Genomic DNA, 27,274 nt, shown 5'->3' with positions numbered 1-27,274 from the left:
GTCTGATATGAGAGGGCGGAAGCCAGATATCAGTCAAAGTTTAATCATGACATACTCTGTGTAGCACACAGATGTAATGGAGAAAAAAAAACATACACATGTCGTGGAATCATTGTCAGGCAGGAAAGTCACTGTCACTTACACAAAGTGACGTCTACAGCTCTGAAAAGATGCACTGACTAAAGTTTGCTTCAAACTGATGTGTCATCACTTTGGTCTTTACAAATCGTCAAAGGAACACAAGAACCAGAAGATTAAAAAACAGCAAAAAAAAACAAAAAACCCTTTCAATTCTGACATGGAACAACTTGATTATACTGATGCAATTGTGTTACTGTGGTTTAAGAGCTTTTCAGGCCAGAGAAAGGAAGAAACACAATTAGATCTATCTCCTGCTTTAACAGCAAATCCAAAAAATCCCTCTATTTTGCTTGATGGCATTCTTCGTACTGCATTATCTTTCACTGACCGTAGCTGCCGGGATAATCCTGAGGGCAAGTCTAACTCCTCTTAATATTCTTTTACTAAGAGAGTAAAAAATGGAGTCATTTAGAGGTGAAGGTTGGGTTGTTGGCCTCTTTGGGGGCCGTGGAAACACTGACGTATGATAACCTTTAAGTTGATATGGTGAATTTATTACCCAACAGTTGCTTATTCACACATCCAGCAGTTACACAGTAAACATTATGATCATTTGGAGTTGCACTTCTGGTGAATTTAAGTCTAATATTCACTAATTTTTGCTCTGTTTTTGGTATCTACCAAGACTTGAGGGAAATATCTGGCTCTTTAGCTGCTAAATGCTCCACTATGTCTGCTGGGTAATCACAAGCTGTGTCCGTCTGTCGTTTGCTGGTAGTGTACAGTAGGTTTTTAGAGGTTTTTTTTTGCTGGAAACAGCTTTCCTGCTGCAGCCAAAAACAAAGTTAGGAGTGGTGAGACCAGGGCTTTTGGGGTTCCTAAGCAGGATCTGCTTACACTTCCCACTCCAAGTATACAAAACAACAACTGACTATTATTCACAGCATTTATAATCACTTAAAAAATATAACATATAACACTGGCAACACAGTGTTACAAAGCCCCATGTTAATATGTGTGGCAACCAATGCAGATTTTGGGTGCATTTAGATATAAAGTCAGTGCAAAGACACAAGTGGATGCAAATTCAAAGGGTGGTGCAAATTGAGGTGAAGAAATGTCCACAGGAAAGTAACAGACTGGAGTGAGGTTGAGTTCTCACAGTCTATATAAGGTTAGTGACTGTGCATCCTGGACCCACCCTTAAAGACATTGTCCATAGTGCTGCTCGTTGGTTATATGGGTTGTTATTTTGTTTTTTTTTTAACCTTTCTTAGACACAACAAGCTCAAATTTTAACCTTAAAACGTCATGTGCGTATGACATTCAGAATTGCACAGGATATACATATTATTAAAGGCCATGAACAAATAGTGATTTAGAAATAAAAGATTATACTTACCTAGTTATTGCGTTGGTGGAGTGAAAATTGTGGAGTGGTGATTCTCTGTGGGTTCGTTAGGCAGGTTCATTCATTCATTCAACTATCATCCATAGTTAATGTCGAAATATTGATTAGTGGAGTTTTAAATGTTTAAATTATGACTAAAATGAACAAAAACCTAAGGAGAGTTTACATTTTCAGTTTATTTGGAGCCATAAGCAGTTGCTTAGTTTGTTTATGCCTCAGGCCCGGCTCTGGGTGAGTGTGAACCATGACAGGAAAGTTATGGGCCAGGGAGCTAAACAAGAGCTGAAACTTGTTGTAACGCTCTGTAAATCTGAGGGGAGGTGCAATTTCGGGTGATAATTCACTGTGGGCTCATCAATACGATCAACACCTTTCACACTCTGACTTTATTTTCACATTGTCATTTGATACAATGTTTGTAAAAGTATTGATTATAGCAGCTTTAAGGTGTGGAGCTTAAAGAGCAGGCTCTCGGCCTCTCTCATAAAAACATTAGCCATGTCTGCAGATCTTTTAATAGTTATATATCTGTATGAAAGGGGTAAAACATGATCTGCTGTATTATCTGGACTGTCAAAACCTGGCAACCAAATTGTCTGTTACACTGAACTGCCATTACATAATATGCATAACAGACTGTTCTGCCTAAAGTGGTTGGAGTTCCACAAAAAAAGATGCTATTTTAAGCCAAATAAAAGCAAGGATTAGAACAAAGCAGATGAATCCACAAATGAACTGTTTGGAGCACATTTTTTTTTAGATGTTCAGAATCTCTTAACAGGTTGCAAAAAGTCCATATCCTTAAATATAGAACACATTCTAAATGAGAAAAACATTACATAGTATCTGCCATGATTCATTTTAATGAGTTATATAACAATTTGAAACAAAGACACTAACTGGATTTGCTGCGAGTCTGTGTTAATCGAGCTGTTTCAGCCTCAGGTTGGCTTCAGACTATTCAGAGGATTACTGAGTTGCCCATATGGCTACTCAGAGACAGAGAGAGAGAGAGTGGAACAAAGCTGGGTCCTGGCATTACTACATCCAGTGGTGAATGAGCAGCACTCATGCACAGTCACAAACACTCTCCACAGCTCCCTAAGGCACGTAGAGTGTGACAGTGTCCTGCCAGAGATGAATTTAACAGCTCTGCTTCTCTTTTGTCAGTGCTGCTCTTCTGCATAACTGCGCACGCACGCACGCACGCACGCACGCACGCACGCACGCACGCACGCACGCACGCACGCACGCACGCACACACACACACACAATATAGAAATGTCCTCACTATGATGATTTTGTGCTAAAATTTGGACACACAAATATAAAAAGACATACACACACACACACACACACACACACACACACACAGAGAACTCACTCTCAATCTCACCTCACTTTGCATCGCCTTGTGAATGTAGCTCACTATCCAACCACAGCTCAATAACAAATCGTTTGACAGACTATACATTTCCCTCATATCTATAATACAACAACACACCAGAAATGTCAAAATGGAAAGTTAGTCAGGCAAACTTTCCTCTCTGCCAGTGGTCTAAAAAAAACAGCCTTGGCCTGCACAGTTTCTAAACACTTGAGAGAACATTTTGATTTATAGACCCTATTTCCCATATTCACAATTGCACCATATTCTTCTGGCTGCAGTGTGGTTGTCATTATTAAAAAGTTTAATTAAAAAAATTCAAGGTTCTTTCTCTTTTAGTTATTCAATTTCCTTCTTTAGCTTTGATAAAGGTTTGGAATGATAGAATTACAGCAGGTTTCATTCCTCTATTAATTATAATGAAACACAAAAAAACGAAGGAATTTCAAATTTGTACATTAAGGTCTCCAGCATGTGCGATTTATTTAAGGCCCTTATGTACCTATACTCCATCCACACAGGTGTTTTCACTTATGCTACACCATTAGATAATTCTCAGGACTGTGTGGGTGTGTAAACCTGGCTTGACTGACATCTTGCTCTTGTTACTTTAGCTTCACCACTGTTATTTTTGTTATTGGTCAATATCACATAATTCTAAGCACAGCCGCTCTGCTTCAGCCTGACAGGAAGTGAAATCAGTCTCAGTAACTGAAAAGTGCTTTTACAGGAATATATTGACATTTTGGAAAATACGCTTATTTGCTTTCATTACAAGAGTTAAATGAAAGATTAAAATGTAACATGTTAACTAGTAATCTTTAAACGCATATACTAAGCTAACCTAGCTTGTGCCAAATAAAATTACCCTTCATTATACCACAACTTCTTAGTTTTGTCTCTCAAACTTTCCTGTGTATCTCTACATTACTGCATTCATGATGATAACTAGCATATTTATCACTTGGAATTCATGCTATTTGAAAAAAAAGGCTCTTGATTTAGGACAGAAATGAACAAAAATCAGGCTTCACATTTTTAATTGGCGACCACTGTTTGTGCTGAAATGGCGTATTTTTTTATCCAAAATGAAAAACCTAAAAAAGGGTATTATATTTACATTTGTTGGCTAGAAGTTAAACACCAGTACACGATCCAGGTGAAAGACATGGAAATAAAGGAGTAGCAGTTCTTAAATTCCAGTTAGTTAGCTCTGGTAGCATAGTATGATGAGAAAGAAATGTCATTCTGTATCCATACAGAAAATCCCAAATGGGTCTTTGTCTAATATACCCTGTTGTGAAACACCATATGATATTATAGTTTGCACAATATTCTAATTATACCCTTCAAAGCAAAGTCAGGGTTTTTGGGAAAGGAATATAACGGATAGTATTAGTATCATACAGTATTTGAGAGAGAACTCTCCTTTGAAAGCTAGGACATCTTTAGGACATCTTGAAAACCTGGATGCAACTTTGAAGGGGCTATCTGAAAGTTTTCTCTGCAGCCAAACGTGGTTTCTTGCCAGGAGCGGCTGTTGGTAATTGTCGCTTGACAAGAGCTTTGGCCATCATTGTGTTTACAAGACAAGAGGTTATAATACGCCCTCTGAGCGGCGCTATGTCTTCAGGGCAGACTGGAGGCTACAGTGAGTCGCTATCGGACAATGATGAGGCAGGCGGGGCTAGCTGGTTTGCGTGCTAAACTTAAATAGACTACTTTGAGGTAAGTTGAATTGTCATGTGGGGATAGTTGGGGTGCATGGCAGTGATCTGCTTTTTGTTTTGTTTGTGTCACTTCTGATTCTAAGTTTTCAGTGCACCTGGTGTAATATATTGCCAAACTGACAAGAACATTTAGGCAGTAAAAGACATTACTGTATCAGCTACTGTGAGGCGGGCTTGACGTTGTGGGTGGCAAGTACAAACAGGACCTCCATCATGACGTCTGTCTTTGTAGTGATGTGTAGTGATATGTGCAGTGCAAACGTCAAAATGAATCCCCTGATATCAAATGAAGGGCAGATTTGAGAACGTGTCATCCTCTCTTTAAAGTTTGCCTCTGATGAAATTCTAATTAACTTCAATCCTGGGTGACAACTGAGGACAAGGGGTGGGGAACAGAGACAAGGATAACATGGTAAAAGGACGAGGTAGGGTCTATCTCTGATGAACGGTGATGACGTCTCTGTCAGATTGTGACAGACAAGCATTGCGCTTGCCCATCTGTGGACTCTTTCCAAGTCAAACAGAATGGATGCTGCTGCAACTCTTTAAGTAAATCCCTACTTCGCTCGGTGTGACTGAGTTGGAAAGGTGACAAGCAACCAAATATTACTGCATCAACTACTGTCACACATCTGCCTTCCTTTTGGGAGGACGACATGAACGGATGGAGCAGACTGCAAGGTAGTGTGCTGCTTTGATGCCTCCTGCTACAGCATCCAGACTCCAAATAGAAAATGTGAATGGAGCATAATATCAGGCACATGGATAATTTTGATATTATTCTGTCTCAGCAAATCATTGCTCTTCTCTATTCATCTTCCCCTGCTGTAAACACACAAAAACACCAGATAAAGAGTGGGGAATGCTTAACTGAGAATCAGTATTCCATTTCAGGCTCAGCCATAGTACTGAAGCAGGATGAATTAATATGAAGACAGAAAAGTTGGTCCCCTGTCACCCCAGGCATAATGCAGTCTCAAGCATATCAGGGTGCCCCAGCTGTGACCATGCAGTCTTATCATTTCAGAGCCATGTAACACTTTCTACACTCCGTTTCTCTTCCTCACTAACTAGAAAATCAACTCCAATGCATCTTGTTGCCAGTGATACTTTTCCTTCCGCAGCCACTAAGCAGGGGAACGGAAATAAATCAGAGTGCTCTTTAAGGTCAGGAAGAGAAATCACATGTGTTCTTGTTCCTGATTGTAACACGGCTGCATAGAGGTTTCTCCAAGCAGAAGAAGACAGATAAAAAAAAAAAAACACTTTTTTTTTCTGCATTTGGATGAATAATTCCTTTGGTTGTTGGACTGTTTCGCCTGCAGAGACACTGTTCTTTAGAAAACATTGGATAAAAATGTCTTTCTTTATCAGAACGGTAACGCTGCAGTCGAGGAGAGGGGGACAACATTTCTCATGATGAGTCATGTTTAATGAGAAAAATCAACCTGTTTAGGTGAATGTGTCATATTTAAAGCTGTCAAGTCGCCAAATGAATAAAAAAACAAACAAACAAAAAAAAAAAGCAACACATCTCTTCTCTGGTTGAATCCCTTTTGTGGTTTTGTGAGTCAGAGATTAGAGTCAGCATTCGTAATGAGGACAAGTAGGGAAAAAAAGGTCACAGATCAATATCTATACAAGTTTTAAAATGTTTTCATATCTGCAGGGGGCAGGTGATTATCTGTTATAGATCATCAATTAATATCCACCTGTACCACCCATGAGGGACACTTACTGTAACTGGCACATACCATCAAGACTTATATTTAACTTATTAATTCCAGGTTGCAGAAAATGCAACTGCTGACTGTGACCACTTACATGCACATGCTTAAAACAAGACACCCTCAAACATAATACGATTTTAAATGGGAATCATTTGCAGAATCTGTTGAAAGACCTGCTTCAAAATAATGAATTAAAAAATAGATTAAACCGTGAGAGTGCATAAGGTATGTACAGTATATGCATTACATGCTGCTGAGAAAAAATCCATTCACTTCTTCACACTCTTTGGCCTTGCAAGATATTGGACGATATTGGACATACCATGAATTATGTTCCCACCATATTCAGCTTCACCTATTAACATTTTCAAATTATTTCCAATAGCTGCAGATATATACTGTAATTAAATCAATCCAGCAGTCATCTCTCAGCCTGCAGAATTGTAATTGGCAAATTAATCACAGCTTATGTCAATACATTACAACTACTGTAAAGATTTCACTGTCATGTGATGTCTCTATAGCTGTGAAACCACTGCCTGTTCACATTTTCATTGATTTTCAATAATCAGTGAAAAGATTCTCCACGGAGAATCAAAACCTACGCCACCGTGAAACCTCACAGATTCATCTTGGAGTGTTGGGAATTTACAGGTTTACTTAAAGTCCATTTCCTTTAATCCCTGTAGTTAATTGAAGTCATGACTGAGCTTTGAGCTGTATGCATGGTGCCTGCAAGCCATGGCAACAGGTCTGGTGAGACAGTGTCTGCAATTACATGACTAATTATAGCATCAGATCAAACTGCAGGTGAATTAGAGCCTGATGGCTTCTCTGAAGTGTGAAAAGCAACCCTTCTAAGTGGCAAATGGCAGGAGGGGCGGCTTGTCTCAGATATCTTTAAACCAAACACTGTCGACCTGCAGGTCAAAAGTGAGTTAAATATGTGGTTTATACTGAGAAATTAAAGTTAATTAAAAAGAAAGAACAGACTGTCCCCATCTGACAGCCAAGCTACTGAAAATGCTCAAAGCCAAAATTCTGTGTCACTTACAATGAAGTTGCAAACTAAACCACAAAATCTAACGACATATTACATAAGGCAATATGCTTTTAAATTACTGTAGCAAAATTCCAAGGACACATCTTTTTTTATAAAGTATGTAATGTTAAATGACATGCTTAGTAGTGCAAGCAACGCAGTTATCATCCAGCTCCAGCTGAAAGATCGTTTCAGTCTTTCTTGATGTAAATCCTAGATCACAGTGCCCCCTTCTGGCCAGACCAAGCTACACTTGGGCCTCAAAAAGACAGGACTATCGTGTGGAAATGGAGCATGATTATTGGACTCACTCTAGTGTGCTGATTGTAGGATGAAACATCATCCACATGGGGCTGCCTGGAAAGCTCCTGAAAAATGGGGAATCTTTCCTCTCTGTGGGCGAGCATTAAAAAGAAGCAGACAGTGAGCTGTTAAGAGTTAGGCATGACATCGTGATGGAGGGTAGCATATCTAAGCTCTTCCATCTGTGTTCCATCTTTTTACAGACCGTTTTCTTCTGAGCAGCCAACCATACAGTTTCTCAGTAAGCCCCAGTGCGCGCACACACACACACACACACACATACACAAACTATTCGATTCTCCACGTCAAAGCCGTCCATAAAGGCTGGTTGTGGCCTTGGCTTTGGAGGAAAAAGATGGGATCCTTATCCCGAAAGGTTTTATATTTCTCAGCCACTCGACTCTGCTTGGCGCCATTCAGGCCGTGCTTGTTTTCTAAGCATTAGGATTAAAATCTCTCTCTCCCATGACAGCGCCAAGAAAAATCTAAAAAAGGAATCTAAGAATTTGAGATGTCTGCCTCCAGGGGCCGTTTGTGCTTCACCTCAAAAATACAGAGCCAATTTATGCTTCGTCCAACTTATTTCCATATAGTGCTTCAGTTGAGCTTACATCCATTTGTGGGAAATGAGGACGATTTTGTTTCCCCCGCTGTTCAAATGCAGTTGGGAGCTGCAAAACTGAACAATCATGATCGTTCCTACTGGTATGAATATGCAATATATGTTTATGCAGATATGATTCCGTGAAACAGCCAGAATTACAGAATACATTTAGAGAATAGCCTATCAATGTGTAATCAAATGTAATGCATGCACACTGAATGAAATATGCATGACAAATTGGCTTTGGAGAATACAGAGCAGGCAGGTCCTCTGAACCTTTGCACAAGAGCTCATTGAAATTCCTTTCATTATGACTATGGCACTACAGAGAAACAGAAAATAAGAGGGACAGACAGAGAAAGATGAGTATAATGATGTCTGATAACAGAGGCAGGAAAAACCTTGCATCACATCCTTGAATATCATTACTAAAAATTATGCAATTTCACTTTGAAAAAAAAAGTAAACAAAAACACAGAAGATGAGCATTTAGTCGTTTTATTTACAAATGTTGCTGTTTTCCTCAATACCATTCAGTAGGATATATATTCTCCACATGGGAACCTGCTTCTGTGTACAATCCTCCATCTATCAGTGATAACTCCAGACAAGTGCTATCCAAGCAGACAGATCTTTATTTTTAAATATATTTTGAAAGAACTCTAATAATTACTTCTCCCTGTTACAAATGAAAAGGCACATACGCTTGACAAGAACACCTTGGTCGACAAACATGTTAACACCACAAGATTCAGCAGAAAAACAAGCATGAAAATGAGGAGAAGATCCTGCAGAGTTCTCCCTCAGTATCTCTAAAATCTGTCTCAGTGAAGGTCATAAGAAAGCTCTGCCTCTGTAATCTTATAGTCAGTTTACTGCTTGACTAGTTTCATGGCTAAAACATTTAAAATCTCTGGTGCATGCAGAACCCTTACTCTTTATACAGCTGTAATACTTAATACGATATAAACACATTAAACTAGATAACTTCTTTGCAAGCTTACCCTCTCAATCACACACTGTGAAAACACAAACATAATTCTCATCAATGAGTCAAACTGGGTTTTCTAGTGTCATAAATGGAACTACATCCAAGCCAAGTTCTCCCAGCTATCTGCCCATGGCTTCACTGTTCACTTTCAATGTTCATGGGTTGTTGTCACAAGTAGTCTCTTCATCAATCTGCTGGAGTACAGCCACATCACATAGCGGTTGGCTGGCCAGCTAAAAGGAAAAGAACAGCAACATTACACTTAAGGGAAGCCAAAACCGACACGTCCTAATACTGATCGGATTGATCACGCACTTACTTTTGAATCGCATGTAGCAGGAGTTACAGAAGAGCTGTTTGTTTCGTATTCTGACTTCAGCCCCTGCTTCTGATCCTCCGAGGTCAGACTTACAGTCGATACACTGAGGAAGTTTAGGAAAGGGAAGAGTTAAAAAGCCACTCAACTGATTAGAACTACACTGAAGACCACAGGTGGAGTGATGAGGAAAGACAGACCAAAAGCCTTTGATTGTAGATACAGAAGGAGACAAATGAAGGAAGAAGAGGAATGAAAGTCAAAAGACAGGGAAGGTAACCATTCAGATGCATGACACCAAACTCAAGACCAAAATTCCAGGATCGAAAATCAGAGTTAAGCGTAGGAAGAAAGAAACAAAGTGAGGGGTTGATTAGTTTGGCACTCAGGTTTTGGCACAGAAAAACTTTGCTCAGCTGTAGAGGGATCAGGACCTTGAGATTCACCAGGATTTACCAGGTTAGTAATAAGAGAAAAACAGTCTGGAGGGATCAAGTTAGATTTGAGGATTGGCTGAGTCGTGCTGCAGATGTGCTCCGATGCCGACGGGAGCCCAACTCTCACCTTAAAACAGCCCAAATGATAACAGAGCCCAAGGGACTCGATGATCATGGCCGCTCCCTTTCCCAGCGGGGTGTCACAGAACGTACAGATTTTCTTGCCACTCACTGACCTGGATTACAGAATGTACAGCTGTGATTTGAGAGCCGAGCACAGATGCATGAAGCATGTATGAATGTTAACACAGACACAGACACAGACACACACACACACACACACAGAGACACAGACACAGACACACACACACACACAGACAGACAGACAGACAGACAGACACACACACACACACACACACACACACACACACACACACAAAGCACATGTTCACACTGGTATACAGTGGGGTTAAACTAATTAATTGTTTGTTCACTCAGTTGTTTTTGCCTTCTGGATGTAAATGATTGTTTTTGATGTTAATTTTGGATGTGGACCAAACATGCCCACTGCTAAAATGGAACAGAAGCTCCATAAAAATATTCTGTAAAACATTTAAAGTTTTTGTATTTCTATTTGTATGATTGTCTTTGAGAAGCGCTACCTCTTCAGGGCAGACCCTACACTTCTGTGACTCGGTATCGGAAAGTGACGAGACGGTCCAACTGGACCGGGGCTAGCTGGTTAGCATGCTAACTTCAGTAGAAGAAAAGAAGTGATGGAAATAGAAGCACTACTAGAGACAGCTCTTGGTGAGTAAAGGAGTAAAGTTTGATGCTGAACTTGAAATGTTTCTGCTAGACTGGTAAGTAAAAAGCCACTAATGCTAACGTTAGTTATACAGCGAGAGCAAAACTTACAAATAGCTCCTTTAAATAATTTGTTTAAATTTAAGATTTTTGTCTTATGTATAAAGTATTTAGTAAAGTTTTTTTTATGCCTGAAAAAAAATGAAATTCAGAGCAAACAATGATAATTTGTCATTTTGACAGACAAACAACAATGCTAGGCTTTTGCTTCATGATGCACAAACACACAAGTGTAACAATGAAATTAAACAGGGGACCTGTACAAAAAGACCAGATGTAAATAGACTTTATGCTTATATAACCTGTTGGATCTGGAATGGAGGGTGAATGTATGGAGCATGTCAATATCAACTGCAACAGCATATTACAGTACATTCAAAAATATTAAAAGAAAGAAAAAGTTTCAAGATTCCCTTTACCACCATTCCCCATCCATAGTTATGGTTTAACAACACCACCACCATTTTGACTATGTCTCTACAACCCAGTACACCAGTGATAGGTTAGAGGCAGCTTGTTGGGAGTGTTAAGCGAAGCAGCATTACTGACTTTACCTGCTCCGCTGCTGAGGGCCACCAGCCTCAGACGTGGGCTCTGGAGAGGTGGTGGGTGAAGGAGTGGAGAGTGACGGGGAAGGTGTCTGCCGGGACCAGGGGGCCGAGGGAGTTCCCGCCCCGCCACGGAGGGAGCTCATGGAGTAGGAGGAGGGCAGAGTGGAGGAAGCGGGCCGCTGGGCCGCAGACCCGCCACTGTAAAAGGAAGTGCTGCCGGAGAGGGCTGAGTGAGGCCGGGTGTAGTTTTGGACATAAGAGTTGCTTTTGGGTGTCCATGATGAGCGCCAGGAGTTGTAGGAGGCATCCAAGTTGTCAAGAGACTCGCCTCTGCAAAGCCAACCCATGCCACGCCCACGTTAACTGGTTAGTAAAGACATTTAAACCGTCTGGCTACCAACTCTACCTGTGGCAGTTGTTTTTGTTTGACATTTATGGTACAGCCCATTTTGCCAAAGCAAAGTCAGAGTGGTAGCCAGAGTGATAAATGTTTTCATTTCAAGTGAACAGAATTTTAGTAGGTTTATAAAGCCAACCACCATTGTCACACAACAGAGATTACATTTTTTACTCCCATATATGCTAGAGTGACCGTACCGGCGCATGGATGGTATGTCACTCTCCTGGCTGGTGGCGGTGTTGGAAGAGCGCTGGCGAATCCAGCTGCTGTCCGTCAGGAGTGGAGTTTTCTTCTTCATCTCGTTCAGGATCTGCTGCCTCTCCTGCTCAGCATACGACAGGGACTGCTGACCCACTGCACCGCCCGTCACTGCACCCAGAGGGGAAAGATAAACGAAACATTATGCTAGGTAAAATGAAAGGTTTCTCGGAGGTCAAAAATAGATCACAAATGGCGACGGGCACAGAAACAGGGAAAAATGGGATGAACAGAATGAGATTGTGATGATGTAGATACGTTTCCCAAGTTTTATTATGAAGTAATCTGCTGCAGCCAATGATAAGACAGTTCCTTTTAAACTCCTTTTAGTTACGTCATGGCATAAAAAATGCATTAGATTAGCATGCATTAGCTCTATCCACCCCAGAGAAATCATACTGCAATCAATCACGTAATTGTTTTTGTCACATGAAATTCTCTGGTGCCTCCACTGTTAATCAAACAGCTGTAAAAGTTTAGAATTGGTGCAATGTCATAATTGATTGATCGGCTGAATCAAAGAGGTCAAAATAAGAGCTGATTGACCGGCTTTCAGATTAAAACCGCGAGGCGGAGCTTCAGGGGCCGAGCCCACCTCTCTCCGGCTCTCTGTATCTCATGGCATTGAGGATGTTTCTCCTCTCCGTCTCCAGCTCTGACGCAGCCCTCTCACTGCGGGCCTGCTTGTCACACGCATTCCTCAACTGCTCTTCCAGCAGCCAGTGAGCCATGCCTCCCGGCGGAACATACACACCTACGGTAGGGTACAACCCACATATATGTGCAACAACATGCGTACATGGAGTCATTTATAAAACCGCCAATAGGAAGAGAAACACAGGTCACAGTTGACATGACTTCAGCTAAATCCAGAAAACTGACCTTTCTTCTGAGGCTTTTCTTCTTCATCAAGCTGGGGAGATGATTTGGATTTTGCCCTGTCAAACGAAACGAAGACAGATGCAATTAAAAAATGACTTTGTTTGAATGAGTCGGTTCAAATGCGTCCAGTAAGAGTACCTGGACACCTCAACTATTCGGTGAACATGTGACAATTTTATTTTAGTAAAGGAAACTTATTGGAAAGGAAAAAACATGACTTACTACTTCAAATACATACATGATGTTAAATTTTGCATCTACTGTAATGCTATCCGGTGTTAGTATTTTTAGGTTGCAATGACACATAAGTGATAAATTCTTCTTGTTTGTTAAAATCTGGCGTTGATGTTTTGGCAGGATTATATGCTTGTGAGACATTGCTTTGGCAGGTTCGGTAATCGGTACAATTCAGGCAAGAACAAACTGTGTTGCCGAGATAAATCCTGATGCTGAGAATTATGCTAAGAATTCAGAGAAAGGTGAATTTGGGGCTGGAAACGTGGAGAAGATAAAGTGAAAGCAACATTCATTAAATACAACCAATGACACTTTACTTGTTCCCCTATTTAACATTTACAGACATTATACAAACATTTAATAAATGGTTTATAATACACTCAAATGTAGATGTAAGCACATATAGGGATATTTTAAGTGTTAGGTGATTATAATTTCTCCTATGAATACATATTTTTGTGCTACTGTTGTTAATGAATACAATTAAAAAATACCTATATGTACTTACAACTACATTATGGTGGGTTATAAACCATTTACTAATTGTTTATATATTGTACTGCTTATAAATGCTAAATTGGGGACCTATAATAAATATGCCAATTTAACTTATTCAAGTCATTATACTGAAATACTGTAATAAATTGTGCTCATTCTAAGGCATTATTGTTATTGTTATTACACATCAAAACAGGGTAAGAAGCAAAACATGTATCGCATAAAAAGTACATGATGTAACAACAGGGTTTATTAGTGCCAGTGGATGATTAGTTCAATATAGAAAGAAACATTATCTTTAGGTGCAGTTTTACAAACACATACACACTCTCCTGTACTAACCTGTCTGTAAAGGACAGTGGAGGCTGGACATTGGCAAAGCCATGGGAGCTACCAGCCCTTTGGTGAAGAGCAGTGTGTAGAGGGAGATGGGTTACAGCACAAAGGTGGGCAACAAAGCACATGCAAACTCATTAGTTGCAGTTATGTTAATGCACATACAGTAAAGCGGGTAATGTTTGACATGTGAATGTGTTATTATCAGCTTGATGGACAGATGAAGGAAGGCTAAAGACATGAATTAAAGTGTTTAAGGAGAGTACAGGAGGAGCAGCGTCTTTACTGACCACTGGCGCTGCTGCCGCTGCAGCTCCAGCGCTCTCTCCCGCTCTCTGCGCTGCTGCTCTGCAGCCTCCTGCTGCCTCCTCTCCTCCTCCCTCTCCTCCTCTCTCCTCCTCTGCCATTTCAGCTCTTCCTCCTCCCTCCTCTTCCTCTCTTCCTCCTCCTGCCTTTCTTTCCTCTTCCTCTCCTCCTGGAGACGCTGCAACTCTCGCTCCTCCTCCTCCCTCCTCCTCTTCTCCTCCGCCTGCCTCTGGTGCTCCTGTTCCTCCTTCCTCTTTCTCTCTGTCTCTTCTTCTTCCCACAGAGTAGAAGTGGGCTGGTTGAATGGAAAGAGGGGCGATTGTGGGCTGATGATGTGGCTGTTCACCTCCAGGCTCCCAGGCTGCCAGAGAGATGAAAGAACAGAAAGGAGGAAGCGTTAAAACACATGATGGCGTTAACTAATCTGACCCAATTAACCCCTAGGAGGAACTGCAACAAAAATGAAGAAACTCATGTTATTCCCACTGGTGAAAAACCAGCAAGTGTTTTGAAACTCCAACTAGAGGGGAGTTTTTTTGCAACTCTAGGAGCCGAAAAGACGTCTGTCATTACTGAAAGGAAGGCCACACATGTTGCATGCTCTGTGTGAATATCATCCACATGACTGGACATTGTTCTGCTCTCGCTTTCACTCACTCTCATGTGAAAAGGACCTGTTTTTTAAAAGCCAAAAAGTACCAGTGTCTGGCCACATAATTGCAGGAAAATTATAGCAATTTTGATCAACAACACTATCAAAGCTCTTTGGATACATTTAGACAATTTAGTGCTATGAGTCAGAACTTATTGCCACCTTGTAATACTCTCCAGCTCATTCAGGTAGTAGGGAATCATTTATACACATTAAAATGCCCATGTTACCTGCTGTTGGACCACGTTCTTGGCAATCTCCTGCTGAGCCTTCAGCCACTCCTCCTGCAGTTTCTCCTGGTCACGCTTATATTTCTCCTAGGGTGAAAAAAAATAGGACGAGAGGTCAGAGGTCATGCCGTTTTAATGACATGCTGAAAAACACCAATCACACCAGAACTCAGGATCTCCACATTTATTCTCTATAACAGTATGCAGCATGAAACAAAGTCGTTACACACACACACACACACACACACACACAGTGGCAGGCTCTCTTCTGATTCTATCTGTACAAAGCATTTTAAGATCCTTATCTCACTGCAACAGCTGTCGACACAGAATTCATTCAAAGATAAAACTACAGGCCTTATATTCCCTTTTTTACGCCAAAAAACAAGGCAAACAAACTTGCAATTCTACCATGTTGTGCCTCTGTAACTTTGGTTAAGTATCTCTTATATTCATTCTGACTTTTTAAAAAAAATAAAATTTAGAGCGTTTCAAAGGAGAACAGGATTAGGACTGTAACTACAAGGCTTTAAAGGGCAGTAACTTTTTTATTTTAAGTACATTATTTTCAGGCTTTTCAAGTTAAGGTTAAGTTTTGAGAATGGTCACCAAAAAAAAAAAAAACAACATAAAAATAAATATACAACACATACAAACCTACACAGATCTATTTAAAGGGACGGTATATTATACGGCCATGCAGTACCGCAGTACAGCAGGAAGACTGAGTAATAACATAAAGAATACAAATCCGTTGTAGCTGTATTATTTTCAGATAATTCCAAGCTCACCTACATGTTACCTAACCATCCTGAAAGTTGATAAACCTACAGAAGCTTGCCCTGGGCAGGAAGTCTCCCTGGCACATCATGAAATCAGGCCGTTTATCCAACAGGGAATAAGACTGGAGGAGTAACGCGGCTTCCCGGCTACACTACAGCTCTGCTTGGACACCTTTGATCTCCATCCAAAAATAGACCCTCAGAAACGTGTTTTGACAGGATTCTACTACATTTAAGTTGGATACTGGACAGACGCTTTACCTTCAGCTGCTTGAGCACCGTCTAAAGTTTTCTGGTTTGAGCCTATTAGGAGCAGACTCTGTTGGATGTGAGCTCTGCGCCTCGTCTCGTTGTCAGATGGGACGCAGAGCAGATTTCCAGATGGCTATTTCAGATCAAGTGCATTGTGTGGTTGCTTCGTTTGGTATTTTCAGTTTTTACTGCTGGACTATACACTCCATTTCCAGTTTATTAGATACACCTATCTAAACCGACTGCAATCTAATACAACAAAAATACAGGTCCGATACAAGTTGAAACTGTTTCAGAGAGATGCTGATTCAGCTGTATGGTCATTGTAGAGGTTGTAACTGTATTGTGTTATTCTGAAAGCTGTTTCTTTCATTTTGTCCACTCTGTTTATACCAATGAGCGCAGAGTGAACATGAGAATACTGTGTATATTCTATACAAATTAAAATACGGTCCTAGTCTTTATCAGTTTATAACATTTGTGATTTGATGCTGTAACAGTTCAATTTATTGTCTGGATTAAAAAGTACACTGTCTAGAAATCAGTGTAACAGAATACACCATAACCACAGCACAAACACCTCTTTGAAACATTTCCAACAAAACTGAGCCGGGGGTATCTAGGAAACTGGCAACTGAGTTGAAACATAAGATCAGTGCTACATAAGTATGCCTTTATGTACCTGTAGGAGGCGCTCCTGTTCCTTCTGCCATTTTTCTTGTCTTCTGCGCTCCTCCTCTGGGTCCCAAGACCAGCGGCTGGAGGAGGGAGTGATTGAAGGAACAGGTATCTGGAGACAAAGAAGACAGACATATAAAGTAAATGTACATGCTTGTACATCCGGGCTAATAAACCGTTCAGGCTTGTGACAGCAGTTGGCTGGTATTTACTACCTACTGTTTTCCTAACACCTTCACCCGTTTCTGACGTTGGTTTTAAGGTAAAGCTTGAAACTGCAAATATACATCCATCCATTTTGGGAGTAACTCTCTCCTCACATTTGTTATATAAGTTAACTGCATCACTGCAGCCATCAGCTGATCAAGTCAAATCAATTTTTATCTACAGTCTATAGCCCAGTATCACAAAATTATCTCAGAAGGCTTTCGAACCTATGCAACGTACAATACCCTCTCTCCTTAGACCCTTGAGAATTTAACTTTCCATTTTCAAAGATTCATTAAAATGAAGGCTCCCTGCAATCATAGAGGAGTAATTGGGAGACTAAAAGGCTTAAGAAGCAGAGGAAACCTGCCTCTGAAGTGAGCTAGCAATGCGGTCCATGTGAGATGCTTAATAATTGATCTGAGCTTTGTACTAACTGTGGGTATCTGCTTTAAAAGATGCTAGAGGAGCAAACACACTCAGTGCATAATAATACTACTCACATCTGGCATTGCAGGCTCTGATCCTCCTTGAAAAGAAACAAAAAACCATGTAGTCAATACTTGTGCCATGCACAGGCAGAACAGTGAGACAAAACGTAGATATACAAGTTAACCCTGAGGCCGTACGCCACAGCAACACAAAGTTGACCAGCTTATTAAAGTATCAACTTGATTTTTAAGTTGAGTATCAATTCATCATTGAGCAAGACATTTAAAACCATGGTAATTGATGTTTTCAACAAGCCTCCAGCAACAACGGTCACATTTCACCCACTAGGACTTGTTGATTGATTCTCTCAATTCAAGCTCACCCACTTGTTGACATTCACATTGGATGCAAGCCCAATAGTTCTGAATAGGAAAATCAATAAACCGATTGCGAGAACAACAAACTGAAAGAAAAACACATGCATCAGCATCATGCATAAGAGGCACAACATTGCAGCGTAGCCAGTCTGAAAAAAAGTCTAGCAGACGCTTCAATACATACATGCCAAGAAAGCAACAGGAACACATTTAACTTCATGCCCAGCAAAGTGAAAAGTGCAACCATGTGTTAAGCCTGGACACCACTCAGAAACACCACAAACACAACAGGATTTTAAGATTTGTATTTGTGGTCGGTACTCTGGCACTGTGTCTGACATTCTGTGCAGCCTTTGTAGCCAAATATGTTCACACACTATTTTTTTTTTTACATTGTCTTTTCAGTTTTCTTATTTTTTGAAGGTTTCTTCTTACATTCAAAATGAATCTAAAACAGCTTGTTTTGCTTGGTATGATGTTTTTTTTGGAGGAGACACTTCTCCAGAAGTTGGACAATCATGGCACTAGGCCGTCTCGGTTTGAACAGAATGTCAGTGTCACAGACTGTACCAAGCGAAGGTGAGGAGGTCACTGCACATTCAACCCTGTTTACCACAGAGGTAGACCAGCGCACTGACACTGGACCCTGAGCCGCCTGAAGGAGGGAAGGGGCACAGCAGAAGGGTTAAGTTTTGGCACCAGACAAGACTCTCAGAGGAACAGCCCCCCCCCCCCCCCCCCCCCTACAAAAAAAAGGACCCAGGGAGGAATCTATTTCAATACTGACATGATTAATCAATTGATAATAGGTTCCTCATCCATTGAACATGAGGATGTAGCTGATAAAACAAACAAACAAACAAACAAACAAACAAAAAAAAAACATGCAAAAATCCCTTAGAAATCTGAGGAATTCAGTGACACAGAAGCACAGAGAACCCAGCCGATAGATGACAGAGAAATCATAATTATCATTAAGAGTACACCGCCCCTCTTCGGTCAGTGCTTTTTCTTCTTTTTTTTTTACCTTGTTCAAAAAACTCTGACCTCCGTTTTAAGTTTTTCAAAGATAGGGGTTCTGACTCTACATGAGAAATGAAAAATAAGATACAGTGAGGCACAGCAGAGGAGAGCAACAACTTCAACCAGGGCGAGATACAACCTTATATTTATATAATACATGAATTACACAAACGTATCAATTATGTTTTGCAAATATAATTTTCCGTTAATATGTGTTTGCAAAAATTGTTCTCCCACAGCTATCAACAAACACTCACACTCCCTACTGGTGTGTTTTTGTGTCCAATACAGAAATAGTCATCAAGATCAATTTCATAACCTTTCTGACTGTGTGCTCTGCTCTTTACCTTTGTTCCTCATGGTCACCGACGCCTCACGGAAACTTCCATTAACTCCGTTTGAAGCCACATCCTACAGGGAGACATGGCAGGGTGTCCGCTCATTAAAAACAACAGGAACAATGCAGGGATAAAAACTGATCAAGAGTCAACCTGAGTGATCCTGGGTCACTTACAATGACTGGCTTGGCGGGGGCCTCTTTGGATGTCAGCGTTTCCTTGGAAATGTGTGAGGTGAAATCCAGACTGGATTTTGCAGTGTTTGGGTCAGATGAACCTAGAAGTATCGGATGATCTGTACTGGTCAGATTGATGGTCTTATGGCTTTTAAATGGCAGGGAAGGTTGATCTCTGTCCCAGTCTGCACGCAGATAATGCAGTGGCAAAAAATAGGATGTGTATATGCACATAAAACCACACGATTTTGTGCATTTTCTGTATTTTGATAATAGTTCTGTATATGTGAAATCCAACATATATATTATAATTGTCTATGTGCATAAAAGAAGACTAAAAAGCAGGGGACAAGGTTGCCGTTATGGTGTTGTTATAGAGAGCAGCAGGGGGTGACAGAGAAACCACCTTCCCCAGCCATGCAGCCTATTAAAGCTTTCATAAACCCACACAGTGTTTCTAACAGGCTCACCACCACTGGACTTCACTAAACTATATTAACCAGTACCGTGTGTTAGTTCAGGTGAGCTACTCCGAGTGGTTTATTACTTTTATAAGGTGAGACTGACGTAACTGGAACAAGTAAGTCTGTTATGCTAACACTGTAAAAACAGCACACTCATAGGACCCATGGACCTGAGCTGGGTTAGTTCTCCACAAGGAACACACCGCAGGGACAGAGAGAGGAATGCTTATGAGAGAGAAAAGGCAGTAAAAAGAAGAAACAACCAGTAGAAATACAAAGAAGAAAAGAATATGGAAAAACAGAGCAAGAAAAACACACAGGGGAAAAAAAGAGAAGAAATAAAAGCCACAGAGGTCAGCACAATAGCGGTCCGCCCTCATCAGATGAGAAAAAAAAAAAAGTTACAGGTCCTTCACCATTTAGCTGTCATGAGATCATTCATGGATCACTTCACAATAGTTTACAGACCAATCTAAAGTGTCAAAACTGTTTAGCAACGCAAGCAGCATAAGCAAAACTGTCAGTCCAGGAATGCAACCATTAAAGTGGTTCAATTCAATTTCACACAAACAAAAAAACAAAACAAAACAACACACACACACACACACACACACACACACACACACACACACACACACACACACACACACACACACACACACACACGCACAGTGTTCAGATGACTCACTGTTCTTGCCATGACGGCGAACATCCATGACCAGGCTGCCCTCCTGTAGAGCCTCCTCCAAGCAGGACTTCCAGTCTGTGTAGCTCATTTCTGCCACCTGGTGCCCGTTCACCGTCAGCACCTCGTCTCCGGCCTGGAGCTGGCACATCTCAGCGGGGCTGCCTGCACCAGACACAGGGACGGGGCGTTAGCAGCATGAAAGGTGCGCCATTTCCACCGCTGCAGTGACATGGTCGGCTATTACAAGTTACTTATAGGATCCTCAAAAAACAGCCTTCACAGCGAAGCAATTCAACACTATATCAACAAATAATTTGGAAATGTATGCACATATTCACAATGTATTTTCGTGTGCAAGAGGCTGAACAATGCAGAGAATCTCTTCAAACATCTTCACTTTTTACTTCATCTCAAGTGGAACGAGACAGAGCATTAATTACATGGTGACTAGTATTTTATTAACAACATGGTATTCATATTTTTACAATGATGTTTTTCACTGCGCGGCTTTCATGTTTAACGCATGATATTACGATTAACATTCTATTAAGATCAATGCGATTCTTATTAGAATTTTATTTCATCTATTGATCTGCGTGGCTAATTTGTGCAAAATAATACCACTGCTCATTTATGGTCTGTTGCTCTAAACTGCTTTGGCTGCTTGTACTGAACAGTGAATGTGGTCATTATACTGATGCATCGGTGTTTTTGCTTCTTCCTGTTGATTTGTGATGTATTTTTTCATATGGATATCGATATTTGTCTTGTGCATGATGATGTTGTTGCTTTTGCTCTCATTTCAGCATCTCACTGTCTTTTGCTTGTACTTCTTAACTTTTCCCCTCACTGGCTTTAAAACATCTTGCTGCAGCTGAACATTTGCCATGTGGCTGACACTGACACGTTCACAGAAATGTTATTCATTGTGTCCTTATAAGTAAAGACATGAAAATGAAGTGAAACGTTAACACACAGGGAGGTTTTGACACGACATTACACAACAATGCTAGGTAAATACACTTAAATACACCGTAGGCCGAAACTGTTGTGACAAACTTAATAGTTCATGTATCGCTGTGGGATGTGTGCGTCACATATACAGTTTGTGACTAAAAGAAATGGCGTACTGTAATGTGGAGGTGGTGGAAGCTCAGGAGAAAGAGAGGCTCAGGCCCAGCAGATCTGACCCAGATAGGTGTTGCCCTACATAGGCCTGGCAATGCCACTGAAATGGACTGGAAAACCTGCTGACAGCTAACCAGCAGAGCCTGGCTGTAAAATATAATAGTTTCCAGTATTACCCCTGTATCTGTATCTTTGAACACATCAGCTGGTGCTTAGTGAGAGTGATACATAACAATTGCCTGTCTGATCTTTTTCCACCGGGTTTAACCGCAGGGAATGCCGGTTGCCAGACTGGCTGACTTGCGCACATCACATTGGAAGGTGAATAAAGCTCAACCGAGAACAATTCCCATCCCTCTGTTTGAGGGCGTTTCTCTCACACGTCTTTGTAGTTACCAGGCTGGATGGTCGTGACGCGAGCTCCAGTTGAGTCCCAGGCTGCCCGGAAGCCAAAGTCTCTGCTGCTGTTGGGCTTCTGGTTCAGGTTGATCCGCATCTCACAGTAGTTCTCCTGCAAACAAGACCAGCAACACGGGTGAGAAGAGATGAACAGCAAATAAACTTTACAAGCATAAAAGAAAAAAGGAAGAGTTCAGTGTACAACACTGGTCTTGACTTTCTATCACTCTGGAAAGGAGTCAGATTGAGTGTCAGGTTGTGTGTCTGTGTGTATGCAGGCCTACTTTGGCAAGAAAGCCTTGTATTAATCATTTATGGCTATTGATTAAATGCCAACCTGTAGCTACACTTTAATTTCAATTTATACATAAGAAAAGAGGCTGAATCAAATAACAGTCTTAATGATGCATTAGATTGAGTTTTAATGCAAAATTAAAAATACTTTAATTCGTTATCAGAGACAGTATCGATATGTTGCTGTGAGTCTTAAATAAAATTCATGTAACAAAGACATGTATTATTTTTCAATGCCTTCAACATAGCCAACAGAGAGAGCTGATCTGGAGGTGTTTGAAGTACCTGGCTGGTTTCTTTGGCTGGAGCAGGACTGACTGGAGCTTCACTCTTGACCGGAAGAGGGGCAGGTGAGACGCTCTGAGCGGAGGTGGCGCTCTTCCCGGCTGTCTTTTGCGACTCCTCCTCCTCTTCCTCCTCATCTTCACTGCTGTGGGCCGAGCTGGAGTCAGCATCGTCCTCAGAGGTCACGAACTGGCGATAGCGGCTCGGCACTGATGTCTTCTTAGAAACGTCGACCTCGCCGTTGACACGCTTGTGAGAGTCGTCCATCTGTACAGGGTGAACGGCAAAGAATGTTTGAGCCTTAAGAATAAGATAGAGTAAAAGAAACTTCAACAACATCTGGCTGATGATCAGAAAATCATCTATTTCAATCTGTAAAAGACTTTAAAATGAGAGGAAACCAGCTGGTGGCAAGTGTGTGTGTGTGAAAGTGTTTCACGAATTCACAATCAGCCCTGTAGATTATTTCCCCTGACACAATTAAACATTATATATTCTTTTGCATTTACTCTAACAGTAATGAAAGTGAAGGAGGCTGAAAATAGCAGCTCTAGTGGTTGAATTAGCATTATAAAAACACTAGCTTCATCCATTATTCACACAGTAATCAGATCGTACTGTTTGGTAACACTGATGTACTCAAAACAAACAGCACTGTATCTGACCAACAGGGCAAACATTTCTTACTACTACTCCCAGCTTTTAAGTGCTGCTCTGATAGTTTGTGTTTAGTTGTAAAATGAAGTAGTACTCACTGAAATGACCCGGGGAAGTGAGGTGATGCGGGAGGGCTGGGTCCCGAAGGGCCTTGGCGCGACAACTGAGGTTAGACGTGCGCTATCCGATCTCTGGTAGCTCCTGGGGAGGGAGGCGGAAACCCGAGACACCCCGGGAGGCTTGGCTTCCATCGAGTTGAGCTGTGGTTGTTGTTTGTGCAGAAAACCAGAGGAGGGGGCCTCCGCCTCAGTCCGTGCGCCCGACAATGGGCGCCTTGGCTCTGGCACCTTTTGTCGGGTGCTGGAAGCGGAGACGATGGTTGCGGTCTCCTCTGTCTTGGCTGTTCTGGTGTACTCTGAGGCCGGACTCCTCTGTGAAGGTGCAGCTGCTGGAGGCTGGGAGCTGCGGAGAGAGCTGCGAGTGACGGTGGTCGTGGTGTCGCTGCCTGCAAGACCGTCCACACTCTCAACTTCCCGTGAAGCGGGAGGGGAAGCGGCCCTGCCAGTAGCCGGGGAAGCGGCGGGGGGTTCGTTCTCTTTCAGAGAAGGCTCAGAGGGTTCAGACGAAAAGTAAGGAGTGTCAACAGTGTAGCTCCTGGCAGGAAGGGTTCGGGTACGAGGGGCAATGACGGGTCTATCAAATACGTCCTCGTTGTCGTCCAGGTAAGAGAGAGATCCCAGACGACTGCCAATGCTGCTTCTTCCTTTAGTTTCTCTGTGGACCCGACAGAGGGGGAGAAGGGGGATAAGATAAATAGAGAAAAAGTGGACAGTGATGGATGAAATCAAAGATGAAGTACAAAGCGTCGGGGGTAGAGAAGTTGAAATGGGGAGGACAGTGACAGACGAGGAGGAGAGCAGAAAGAGGAGCACGGGTTGAAAAGAAGAGGGTAGGGCAAAAAAAAAAGAAAAAAGGAGGCAGGTTGTAAGCCATGATTAAATTACACTTTCACACTGACTGAAGGCACAGTTCGAGTCTCCTCATTCACTCCTGCAACAAATAATCTCTGCAAAACCTCTCATACACAGCTTCTCTTAGATTACCTTAGCAAAGGATTCCCCTCCGAGGGTAAGAAAGGTGTAAGAGAGGAAGAAATTCACTGTGCGTTGTTTGTTTTGTTTTGGTGAGAAAATAAAAATGTAAATTCTATAACAATAAATCAACCAACATCATAATGCATTATTCTGACACTATCAAAAAGTACCTGAGCAGGTGTGTTTTCCCTTACCTATCCTCTTGCACATCCTTGAAGGTACTGGACCTTCTGTTACCGCCGTAGGTGATCTGCTCTATCTTCTCCCGCTCCTCTTTCTTCTTCACAATGTCAGAGTTGACGCTCCGGCGCCGGCTCTTCCATTTGCTCAGGTCCTGCGGAAAAAGTGAAACCACATCACCTCACGCATCGTTTCCCGACAATTCCGCTTAGATCTAGATAAAACAGACTGGTGGTGTTGCATGTCTTCACGGTACGGTGAAGTCGAGAAGGAGAGAGAAAGACAGAAAAAAGAGAAAGGGCTACATTTGAAGGTGTTCTATTTGTGTGCTTTAGGCTCCTCCCGGCTCACCTCCCCTGTGTATTGGGGACTGTGTGACCTAAATGCTGCTTTAAGACTCCATTATTTTGCCATGACACCAATCAGACTGCTGACAGACACAGCACTGTCACAGGCTGCCATGTACATGCACATAACTTTATTAAACTTAATTTTTCTACCTAACTTTGAACAGTGATGAGTCATTTATGTTGTCTTGGAGCACTGCTGCCCTTCAAGGAATAATCCCAGTGTCTGTCCTACATCATCATTACATCATACATTACATCATAACATTTTCACCTTAATTCTATTACTCGTATTTACAGTATCTGGTGCTTCACTCCACAAACACTGTGATTTGGAAATGAGGACAGTCCGTAGCCACAGGGCAGCGCTGCTCCAATCAGTGCCTGCCTCCGTCTCTGGCTTCTATCTGAACACCTCTCCTTTCACCCTGTGGCCACCTACTGCATCACAACACCTGCTCCCCCTGATTTGCCGCACAGATCCCATAGATCATGTGCTCACCTTTCACTTCAACCTTATCTGTGTTGGAAACCAAAACTTTTTTTTTTCCCCCCATCTTTCTGCCAGTGTCGGCTTGTCTTGATTTGCATAACAAGAATGGTGGGAGTCAAACAACAGATATCCTCGAGCGGGACTGTGCACCACACATACTGTATATCAGTTGTACTCACATCCTGCCACTTATCATCACTGTCCTTTATCTGCTCGCGGTACTTCTGGAGCTCTTCGTAGCGAGCCTGACGGACGACGGTGGGGTCGACCTGGATATCATTTGTTGATTTACTCCTGTGGAGAAAAATCAGCATCTTCAGTGAGGAGGTGGAGGTGAGGTTTAGTTTGCATATCGAATTCCACTCCAAGGATGCATGCACCATCTCTTACTTGCTGTAAGATACGTCACTCAAATAGTCAAAAGATATTCCAGCTTACACCTCCTGTCCACTTATTTTTGCAGTGATGCTCGAAGTGGCTGCGTTAAACCTTTATCCTGCAACCAAGTGTTAGCTTGCAAACACAGCACACTGGCCAACCACGAAAAAAAAAACTGTGGAGTGATGTAAGCTGAGTGGGTTAGTAACACATATCACAGCCTTTCCCATCATGCAAAGGTCACTCAAAGCTCACAGCCTATGGAAAAATGCACTCTCCGTTTGCACTTACCTGTAAAGATTTACCCACACACCTCACCTACTGCTATCAGTGTTTAGACCTACTGCTCAGTCATAACTCTCGCTGGGACACACCGCAGTTTAGGTAGATGACCCAGCGTATTGCTATTGTGCCCATCTTTTTCCCTTTGTTATTTTGTCAATAGAGCTTTGTGGAGCAACACCCCCCACCCCCCACCCCCCAACCCCAACCCCCTGAACTTGGCCCTGTGCCATACAATACGCTTTGTTGTGTGTCAGCATTTAGCAGCTAGAGAGTGAGAACAGCAGCACAAAAGCAGGAGGCAGCGGGGTGCGACTGTAAGAGGCCAGAGCAAATGCAAACGTGCCACATTCCTGGGAGCCCGTATCAACTCACCCGTCAATACTCTCTTCAATTTGGCGCTGTCTAGGAAACCAGAAAGAACCACAGACAACAAAAAAAATCACATTTCTGCAGATTTGGCCTTCGACACTCAGTCGGAAAGTGGATCAATTAATTAAGAGCAGAGAGGCCAATTAGTGAGTCTCAGACCTGGTCATCCCCAGGTATTGGGTTTCATATGTGTGTAAACTCATCCAAAACATGACTCTGCTGGTTTTCACTTTGCACATTGAAGAAGATACAGTGTGTGTATATAGTATGTCTACAGCGCAGTATCACCTTTCCTTTCCCTGACATTTGACTGGGGAGGCGTGTGAACATGTATCTCTCCCCAAACAATGCTGCCTTTCTGCAGACTGCAACATGATGTCACTGGAAACATGGCTTTACATGTGGATGTGAAGTAAATCCAGATGGGCTTGACTTAGGTTAAATGGTCGCTTTGTGAATGGTTGTGTGTGTCTGTTCATGTGCAAACACTGCAGTGCAGATTTGTGTTCAAGTTACTATGGAGTCCGCAAGTCGCACCTTCATTCAAAGCTGTGGGGGAATTTCTATAGGCTTCCATGTCGGCTCAGCAGACAAGACTACATTTAACTGCGCTGCTCAGTGCAGTCAGGAGTGTTCCCGACATTATGTTTGCGTATTGCTCAGGCTTTCCACACTCTCATGCTGCTGCACTTTGAGCGT

General features: G+C 41.9%; 1 protein-coding gene across 9 annotated transcripts in view; it reads right to left on the bottom strand.

Moving 5' to 3' along the window:
• Positions 1–8,770: 8,770 nt before the first annotated feature.
• lmo7a (LIM domain 7a) overlaps positions 8,771–27,274 on the bottom strand; it is a 49,571-nt gene continuing 31,067 nt past the window's right edge. Inside the window, exons 10-31 of one of the 9 annotated variants that reach the window (XM_056389101.1) lie at positions 26,579–26,608; positions 25,723–25,837; positions 24,718–24,857; positions 23,528–24,203; positions 22,773–23,039; positions 22,191–22,305; positions 20,667–20,828; positions 19,515–19,699; positions 19,348–19,411; positions 19,005–19,061; positions 17,672–17,697; positions 16,966–17,073; positions 15,250–15,336; positions 14,352–14,728; positions 14,068–14,124; positions 12,991–13,046; positions 12,704–12,862; positions 12,048–12,219; positions 11,454–11,780; positions 10,160–10,268; positions 9,599–9,701; positions 8,771–9,512 (exon numbers count right to left, since the gene is read on the bottom strand). In XM_056389101.1, the coding sequence (XP_056245076.1) occupies positions 9,490–9,512; positions 9,599–9,701; positions 10,160–10,268; positions 11,454–11,780; positions 12,048–12,219; positions 12,704–12,862; positions 12,991–13,046; positions 14,068–14,124; positions 14,352–14,728; positions 15,250–15,336; positions 16,966–17,073; positions 17,672–17,697; positions 19,005–19,061; positions 19,348–19,411; positions 19,515–19,699; positions 20,667–20,828; positions 22,191–22,305; positions 22,773–23,039; positions 23,528–24,203; positions 24,718–24,857; positions 25,723–25,837; positions 26,579–26,608 (3,415 nt within the window). In that variant the 3' untranslated portion in view covers positions 8,771–9,489. The remainder of the gene's footprint in view (positions 9,513–9,598; positions 9,702–10,159; positions 10,269–11,453; positions 11,781–12,047; positions 12,220–12,703; positions 12,863–12,990; positions 13,047–14,067; positions 14,125–14,351; positions 14,729–15,249; positions 15,337–16,965; positions 17,074–17,671; positions 17,698–19,004; positions 19,062–19,347; positions 19,412–19,514; positions 19,700–20,666; positions 20,829–22,190; positions 22,306–22,772; positions 23,040–23,527; positions 24,204–24,717; positions 24,858–25,722; positions 25,838–26,578; positions 26,609–27,274) is intronic. The other 8 variants (XM_056389107.1, XM_056389110.1, XM_056389103.1 and 5 more) reach the window with 8 other exon arrangements.

The sequence above is a fragment of the Seriola aureovittata genome, chromosome 11 (genome assembly GCF_021018895.1).
Source record: "Seriola aureovittata isolate HTS-2021-v1 ecotype China chromosome 11, ASM2101889v1, whole genome shotgun sequence".
Classification (NCBI taxonomy): Eukaryota; Metazoa; Chordata; class Actinopteri; order Carangiformes; family Carangidae; genus Seriola; species Seriola aureovittata.
Note: the sequence above shows the minus strand (reverse complement) of the source record. Positions and strands in the feature narration are given on the sequence as shown.